The sequence below is a fragment of the Leuciscus leuciscus genome, assembly GCF_965113295.1.
Source record: "Leuciscus leuciscus genome assembly, chromosome: 5".
Classification (NCBI taxonomy): domain Eukaryota; kingdom Metazoa; phylum Chordata; class Actinopteri; order Cypriniformes; family Leuciscidae; genus Leuciscus; species Leuciscus leuciscus.
The window spans coordinates 25,894,927-25,904,413 of NC_138729.1; the positions used below are offsets into that span (position 1 = coordinate 25,894,927).

A 9,487-nucleotide genomic window follows, 5' to 3' on the forward strand; every position below is an offset into this window, starting at 1 on the left:
TGTCTGAAATAGGAATTTTGCTCAGTCAACCAGTTCTGAAGAGAAAAATATATATATATACAATTAAAATTAATTTTATAATTGTTTATTCACATTGAACCTCTGAATCTTGAAAAAAAATTGTGCTCAAACTGTGGTTTCCCCTTACAGTAACTGTCTGAATAATGCTTCCTTTGCACGCAACACCATAAACCATATTGTCTCAAATACATGCTGGCAATACAGTGGCTACCATGATTTAAGATTGATTTAATTTAGACAGCAAATGCAATTGATGCAAGATGGCTCTTCTGGACAGTCAAGTGAAAGGGCTGTTTTTATTCTGGAGTCTGGTCTATATTTGAGTGGGTGTACGGACCATTATAATTCCTGCTCCCACGCGAAGGCGAGCAAATTACACACAAGCACTCAGGACTGGACACAACAAGTATCATAAAGTGCCAAACGCCTTCATTTTAGGTCATCCATTACTGCTCTGTTTATTGTCAGGATCACAACAAGTTAGAGTTTAAAAATCTGCATTTTAACATGGTTTAGGGAACAAAACATCATAACATGGGTTAAATTTGTATAGCTAGTAAGCACACTGTATTTAAGTCATACTCAAAATGACACACTGAAAACTCCAAACCAAAAAAGCCTTTATTGTGTCGGCAGAGTACGAGAAGAATGCAGCTATTAGACTATTAAAATAACAATCACCCAGTCAAGACTTATGCACACACATCAAAATTTAACAGCAGACTGTTGGAAATTAACAATAACATAACAAAAGAAGTCTCTTCAAATTTAACAGCATACATATAGTACAAGTTGAAACAGCAAACATTTTGTTAAGTCCCCATGTACCAAAGTATGGAACTCTAAAAAGAACCAGTCAACCATTCACTGCACAAAGTGGTCTTACAGTCTTTTAATTGCATCATCGATGTCCGACATTTGTTCCTTCAGCTGATTCCACTGCTCAGGATTCAACGAGATGCCTGAGGGTGATTCAAGACAATTGATGGAACAAAAACATCTAGGCTATAAGACAGTAATCAAATTAAAGAAATATTTTAAATGAAATGTTTTACCTGCACTTAACCTGTTAACCTTCACGAGGACGCCGACACACTAAATTGTTCTTTGTTTAAATTAGTTCAAAGTACTATAAGATTTAATGTAATTACCTTGACAAAATATACATCATTAAAAATATCTAAGACTTTGACCTATTTTATTCTGAGAAACTTATAGTAACAGTTATGTCTTAATTTGTTTTTAGGAGTTATGAAAATTAAAAAAGGTGTCGATACCTTTAATATGAATTATGACCGTCAGCCGCTCCAATTCAGAAAAAAACTCTGTCATGAAAGCGCTTGACAAAACAACGTCCCTCAGGGCTTTTAGTTCAAAAGTGTGCAGATTTGGTGAAATATTTGATTCTCATATGTTTACATCAAATTTCGATTTGACAGCACTTATATACACACAGTCCAGGCCAAAAGTTTGGACGCATTACTATTTTTTATGTTTTTGAAAGAAGTTTCTTCTTCTCATCAAGCCTGCATTTATTTGATAAAAAATACAGAAAATTATTTAATATTGTGATATATTATTACAATTTAAAATAATTGGTTTTCAATTTATTATACTTTAAATGATCATTTATTTCTGTGATGCAAAGCTGAATTTTCAGGATCATTACTCCAGTCTATCACATGATCCTTTAGAAATCATTCTAATATGATGATTCATTATCAAAGTTGGAAACAGTTCTGCTGCTTAATATTTTTTCATAACCTGTGATACTTTTTTTAGGATACTTTGATTAATTTTTTAAAAATAGAAATCTTTTGTAACAACAATATACACTACTGGTCAGTAATTTGGAAATAAATCAATACTTTTATTCAGCAAGGATGTGTTAAATTGATAAAAAAGTGATAGTAAAGAAGACTTATATTATTAGAAAATATTTTTTTATTTTGAATAAATGCAGTTCTTTTTAACCTTTTTATTCATCAAATATATTAGGCAGCAGAACTGTTTCCAATACTCATAATAAATCAGAATATTAGAATGCTTTCTAAAGGATCATGTGATAGACTGAATGTCACATGTGACACTGAAGACTGGAGTAATGATCCTGAAAATTCAGCTTTGCATCACAGAAATAAATGATAATTTAAAGTATAATAAATTGAAAACCAATTATTTTAAATTGTAATAATATATCACAATATTAAAAAAACTTTGCCCTGTATTTTTGATCAAATAAATGCAGGCTTGATGAGCAGAAGAAACTTCTTTCAAAAACATTAAAAATAGTAATGTGTCCAAACTTTTGGCCTGTACTATATGTATACAATATAAAATAAATATATATAAAATATATTTATTTATTTATATATATACACATATATATACATTTATATTTATATATATATTTATATAAGAAAAATAAATGCCTGCATAGTTACCTTTTTTACCAGGCTTCATTTCACCAGCTTGGTCCATCCAGTACTCTCGAACGTCAATCAAAACTTTGCCTTTGAAATCCCTGACGCTGACGTATCTCAGCTTCCCAATCTGTAACATATCAGAACATAAATGAGCCACAAATGACAATTAATTTGAAGAACAGTAAATATCAGATTTATCACTAATCAATAACACTGCTTACAGTCAAACACTGAAGAATTTGAAGAACATCAAAACAGTATAAAATGCTGGTTCCAATGCAAAATTACTTCAGAACCTTTATGCATACTCTATATTCAACCTTTATGTGTATACTGTAGGAGTTTTTGCCCTTAAATAAACCGGGACAACAAAGAATTGATAAGAGACACAAAGAAACTAAAAATAGACGATATGCCACAGTTAAATATGTTAGCTGACTAGTCCATAGAAAAAGTAAGTGTGCATTACAGATCAATAATACATCAATTGTTTGTAAAAAAAAATATATATTTTTGCTAGCACAGATTTCTATTTTGTATTACACTATTGCTAACTGGGAGTAAGATAATTCATGTCAAATCAGTATTACATGCCCATGTATTTATTTACTTCCAATATTGACTCGAATCTTTGACTTGATCATTATAATAAAATTCAATCATGAGACCAAGTGACGATTTACACCCATGCTTGCAAAGTAGTTTGAAATAAGTGAGATAAAGTATATTAATAAAATAATAATAATAAAAAACTCAACCTGGAACATGTTATCGTCACTGTTTCTGTCACTCTTAGCAGAGCCGCTCGGTTTGGAGGTCTCTCCGCTTTTCTGCTTTTTTGCAGGCTTCTCAGGAGCGCTGGCCTTCTTTCTTTTGGCCTTTGGTGAAAATAAGGACACACATTTAAAGGGATACTTCACCTCTGGAAAGATTCATGTGTATTTAAAATAGGTCATTTATGTAGAAGAAATGTGAAATTATTTTTGAATGTGGAGCTTTCTAGACTGAGAAAAGCCAGAAAATGTATTTTTGGCTTATGTGGATGAAAGACAACAACTCCCAGAATGCACTTGCTTCGCTGCCCTAGGAGGCCACTCCCAAGCCACACCTACCGGTAAGAGAGCGCAGTTTAAAACAACAAGGCTAGGCTACTTGTGAGACTTTGACGAGTTTGCCGGGGATTTCGAGATCGCCCAAAATGTCCAGGATTCAGCTTTTGCGTTCTACAGTCGCCATTCATCATGTTTATGAGAACGGGAGAACGGCGCAAGGCCGGTGGCGTGATTACTGAGACGCACTGGTCTCGTATCTCTCACGGAGGAGCGGGAATTTTCTTAGCAATGTTAAAACGCACATCAACCGATCACTTGTTTAGCGTTCATGTAAACACTACATTCAGATTCACCAATCGGAATGAATTCAGTTAGATTGAAACAAAAGGTGTGCATGTAAACAATGAATGGCGACTGCAGAAAGCAAAAGCCGAATCCCGGACATTTTGGACGATCTCGACGGCCGGACATGTCCGGGAAAAAGAGGATGGTAACCCCTACTACTCAGCTTTCTCCACAGAACAAGAGTCTGTTAGCTTGGCTTCCAAAGAAAGACGGCTGATACTATGTGTACATTCTGTGAGTGAGATCCCACCCTCTATGGGCGGGTTGAAAACATGCGGGACAGCCCCTACTACTGGCTGTAGTCTTTAGCCTCTGGCCAAAAAATCTTCCGATGACGCAAAATGACGATTTTTGCGTCATCGGAGGATTTTTTCCAGACAAAAAAATACATAAATCTCTCATCTCAGGGGGATATGAGGGTGGAAAGCACGGTAATTCGAAAATACTACAGGTTTTCTACTAATACAAAGCTTAATGCTAAATCCTGAAGTATCCCTTTAAGAACTAAATCAGAACTAAAAATGACTATATATAGTTTCCAACTGCAAAGGCTACATTAATTGTGATGCATTCGTGTAAATCCATGTGCATACCTTTGTTTCTGTATCACTGTCTGAATCACTGCCAGAAGAGGAAGACAGCACTTCTTTAGTCTTAGGCATGCTGCTGAACACAAACAAGAATCAATTTTATGTAAACATTATTCAACACTGCCCCCATATGGCCACTTAAAGAACCTAACAATAATCTTAAAAACCATGGACATTTCTGTTGTGAATATACATGTTCCAAGGCATAATCAGCTTTAATGAAAAGCAATCTCAACAAAATAATTATTTTTTATATCCTTATCCAACAGTCACAAACATTTAAAGAATCTGTGTAAATTCATTAGTCAAAGGTGTGAGAAACCCTGCTTTATAATAAATATAATCTCTATTCACCAAATGAGCCCGTGGTGTGAAAACATGTGCTTTATACTACCTGCTATATTAACATTACAGAACTTAATGGAATTATCTTCTAATTACCTTCCAACCAAAATTTTACTTAGTAAAGAAATGCTAGAATAAAGGTTCATTAATAATAATAATACATAAATCATGAAATAACAACAAATGCCATGTATCTATATAATTTGTCATCACTGCACAAGTGTTACACAATGTTGCTTCTCTGCAAAATAAAAAATAAAATCACAAATCACAAGTGATTACTCAGAACAAACTAATAATTCATCTGACACCAAATTATTTAAAATGTTCACTTATTAATAGTAATGGTTCAACTACTAACTATTAATACTCATATTGGGTGAAATCTGAGGGCAGGCACTGTAAAAAGTTTCATGAGATTTTTAAAGATTTTATTGAATTTCGAGACCTTCTCTGACCTCTAATCCACTTATAAGATTCACTGATATTCCCGGGGTTTGCATTATTACTATGGGAATATGAGGTTTATTTTAACGAGTCGACCAATATTGGTTCTTAAAAAAGTACTAAAGTAAACATTCTAAAACCACATGCAACACACATTTCCTAGCTCTAACATGCGCCATAAAGACACGATTTTCAATGTTTCTTAATCTAGCCTAACGTTACTTGAATTTTGCATAGATTTTTAAAAGCTGTCAGAACTAACGTTAGCTGCGCATCCCTTCCGTTTCGCCGATCGCAGAGTAATTACGAGAGGATTGTCATCATTGGTGATCCAAGATGAAGCATGAGAGAGTTGAGGCTTCCCCGATCAATAACGCCTTCGCTTCAGCGATTTGCTTTCACATACGGGGACGGACGACATCAAATTGCTTTATTGGGTTTGTTCAAACAAGACAAACTGCTGTAGTTCAAACACCGGCGAGTATAGCGGGGCTGATCAAGGGCCTTGCATCCCAAATCTAAGGTGGAAAAATAGGCCCTGAATGACACATGCCGTTTTTGTATGATTGGTCTTTAAATATTTGTTCATGTTTGTGCGTTCATTTAACAAGTGCATATCTAAAAGTGAAGGTTTACTATTCGCTTTTATATTAATTGAATAGGACTTACGTTTACGTAGTGCAGTGGGTTGTAACAGTCAGTCACGCTTAGCGGCGGGAAGTCGAGGAATCGAGAACCAACCAAAAGGCTAATAACGTCTTAGAGGGCATTGTGGGAATTGTAGTTCTCATTGATCCTTCAGACCGGTGTCATGAGAAATCGAGTCCCCCCCCGCCCCAAGAATTGGGTCTCCTTTAGGACCCAGGCGGTAATGCCTGAAAAAAAGTTGTTGTCACGGTGTCTCGACTAATCATTACCTATTTAGCTATTGTATGATGCACAAACAACGTGCTTGAAATATAAAACGAATGCCTGTGTATTGTACAATAAAACAAACTGGAAAACAATCATGCCAAACAATTTTTTTTTTTTTTATATAAGGATTGTTGCAACGTTAATTTTACACAACAATTGTAATGTGGTATAGTATATAATAATACTAGCCTATAATCATTTTTTTTTATAAATATAATGCTTTTTCACACAAATATCATTAATTTGAAACATGTCATGGGTTTCATCCGGTCCCTTTCCACAGGTGTATAAAATCAAGCACCTAGATTATGAATGCAGACTGTATTGTGCTTGATTAATACACCTGTGGAAAGGGACCGGATGAAATCCATGAATATGCTATGATAGACTAGTAGCCTACATAAGCTAACTAAAAAACAGTAAGACCGAGTAAGAACAGTAAGAAGTTTCTCACCACACTGGACGTTTGTCAATGTCTCTCACAAGAAGGCGAGAGAGTTTTAAAGTAATGTTGTTGATGAAACTCATAATTTATTTTGCTATGATTGTTCGGCTGTTATAAAAGTCATACCCAGAAGTTGGATTATGGTGGGAAAATAACAAATCTGGGTTTTATACCTCTTATGTTATGTGTGGGGATACACTTTCAATGCTTAAAGTCACCATGAAATCATTTTTTATTATTATTATTTTTATGGATATAAGTATTTATTATAAATGATTTGTCTGTGCATTTTTTTTTTTTATCACTTGCCCTTGTAATCTTCCCCTTCAGCTTGCAATGATATCTAGATGCATTCACACCATGTCATAATTATGAGATTGTAAAAAGCGCTCACATCCTCGTAGAACTCGTAATTACAACTGTCTTGTAAACTGGGAATGACTGCTGCACCTCCTGACTGCTGCAGATTCATATTGGCTTTGATAGTGTTGCCAATGCCATAGAAACGCATAATTAGGAGTCTGAGGCCATGAACAGTAGAATGTCACGTGTTGTCTTCTCGTAAAAATGCAATTACGACATGGCCTGCCCTAAACTAAAGACTTTATAGCTGTGCCCCAATTCAGAGGCTGCATTTTTCGAAGGCCGCGAAGGTCGGACCGAGCATTGTTGAATGGGACAGTCTAGCCTTGAGAGGATTGTTCTTGTTTTTTATTTTTATTTTATTTACATTTGTATCATTAGGTATTTGAGTAAGTTGAAACCCAATACTTACATTTAAAAGCGTAATTCGGCATTTTCTCTCAAAACATCCTCTCGTCACTAGCGCGCATTGAATTCTGGCAAGGCCGCTAAGGATCCATCTGTTATGCCCTTCATTTCATGGGAAACGAAGGAAGGATGCATTTGGAGGAGCCATTTGAATGTTCGAAGGTTTGAGTGTCCGAAATCGCCCCCATACATACCCTCATTCACAATTCCCTACATTAGTCCACTAATAAAGTTCTCTTGAGAGAGTGAATGAAAACAAGTGAGCGAATTCGGACACTGGGTGTGCCGGAAAGTGCTGCCACTTTTGCATAGTTTGTGCTTGCTGTTTAATTATTTAAAACCTAGCAAAATGGCAGCTACAGTAGTAAGATGAAAAGATTTATCTTGAACCCTGTCATGGAAAGTACAAACTTAAATTAAACAATTTAATTATCAATTAAAAACGAATTTATACATTACACTGTAGCCACATTGGACCAGCGGTCTCGAAAATGGACACAGCCTTCGAATGGGAGAAAGTGGGAGAAAGCGCCTTTTAAATAAAAGAGCCAATCGCCGATTGATAAAGTCATCGTGTCACTGCAGCTGCTGTCAGAAGTTCCTGATGCTATAAAAACAGTCAGTGTTCTGAGATGCGCGCTTAGGACTGAACATGCGCATTAGCTGCTCCAGCCTTAAAAATAAGCTTTTTAACGCTATTTGAATGAAATCAGATTTATGATACTGTTGTTGTCATGAAATTTAATCATAAGCTTGGTGAACAGCTTTGGAGAATTTGATATTTCTCCATTCAAAGAGGCGCTTTACTTGCATGACTGAACTCCCTGAAAGGCATTTCAAAGATGGCCGGAGAGTGAAATGGCTTGCATGAAAGGGACTTTTCCTGAACGCAGTATCTCTTCTCTGATGGTGTGTTCACTGGCGTGAGGGCGGGACAACCTGTCACTCACATGAGATCACAGAAATAGCAAACCACAACCATCCAATCAATTCCTAATGGACAAAATCAAGTCCCACCCAATTTTTTTTTTTCTTGTTTTTCACTTGGATATACATCACAATAGGAAAGAAAACACTATCACAACTTCTGTTTCATGCTAGCTTTAAACACTCTTTCCAGAGTTTGTAGGCATGCATGCAAAACAAGCCTTTTTGTTGGCTACCTTCGTATTCTGTCTACAGAGGGAGCAATTTTCAATTTTCATACATATTTTATCAGCTCAGTATATTTTTTTAATAATTGGTTGAGTGAATCACTCACTCATAACAATAACACAAAATACCAAATAAACATGTTTTATAGTGAACAGATTCAAAAGAACTGAGACATTAAGAGGAATCAAACAACAAAATAACAGTGATAATATGGTGTACATTCAAATTTTAATTGATCTAAAATGAATACATTATGGCAAATTAACTTGAATAAACTCAGCATATTTAGTATTTAAGTTTGTTTCGTAGGCCTTTATGGGCCATTCTACAGAATTTGTTCAAAGTCAAGAGTTGGAAACGTCAAAAAGATTGTCCTTTTCCACAAATGTTGTATGTATGCAAATTGTATAATATCCAAGGTACACGTTTCTAGTAATTGTGCAGTTAATTATCATATTGTAATTTCAGAAAGTTTTGGAATATTTGTCCTCTCCCCAAATTGGTCATTACCGAAACACAATAATAAATAATTTCATAAGAAGGCTTATATTGACCTATTAATATTTTGTTTACATCTACCTTGTAAATATATTTTTTGCTATTTTAAAAAAAGTTTTCACAGGTAAATCAATAACAATTACAATTTTAACAATATTTCAAGTGTAATTTATAAGATTTGTTGTATTTTGAATCCAATCTTTCTTTGTAAAAGGCATTAAGTTAATCATACTGATTTCAAAGTTAAGGATTCATTAGTTTGAATATACATTGAACCATATATATATATATATATATATATATATATATATATATAGTTGATAATTCAATATAGGCCTACTTTATTTTAGACAAAACATCCATGTTTCGGTCATAATGGCACATTTTCGGTATAGTGACAGTAATGTTTTGGTAGCGACCACATCACATTACAGAATTTTAACTCACATAATAAAACACTACTAAAACATACTAAGA

The 9,487-nt window shown here is 34.6% G+C and overlaps 1 protein-coding gene across 2 annotated transcripts; it reads right to left on the reverse strand.

The window, feature by feature from the left end:
- Window positions 1-624: 624 nt before the first annotated feature.
- On the reverse strand, window positions 625-6,002 carry sub1b (SUB1 regulator of transcription b). Of its 2 annotated transcripts, none has more exons than XM_082168805.1 (5): window positions 5,896-6,002; window positions 4,438-4,510; window positions 3,206-3,325; window positions 2,466-2,574; window positions 625-983 (listed from the first exon to the last, which is right to left on the reverse strand). In XM_082168805.1, the coding sequence occupies exons 2-5, from the start codon at window positions 4,504-4,506 to the stop codon at window positions 904-906; spliced, it is 378 nt and encodes a 125-aa protein (XP_082024931.1). In that variant the 5' UTR covers window positions 4,507-4,510; window positions 5,896-6,002; the 3' UTR covers window positions 625-903. The 2 variants fall into 2 exon arrangements, with proteins under 2 accessions (XP_082024931.1, XP_082024930.1); XM_082168804.1 differs by having other exon boundaries at window positions 4,438-4,507; window positions 5,896-5,994.
- Between the last annotated feature and the right edge of the window lie 3,485 nt (window positions 6,003-9,487).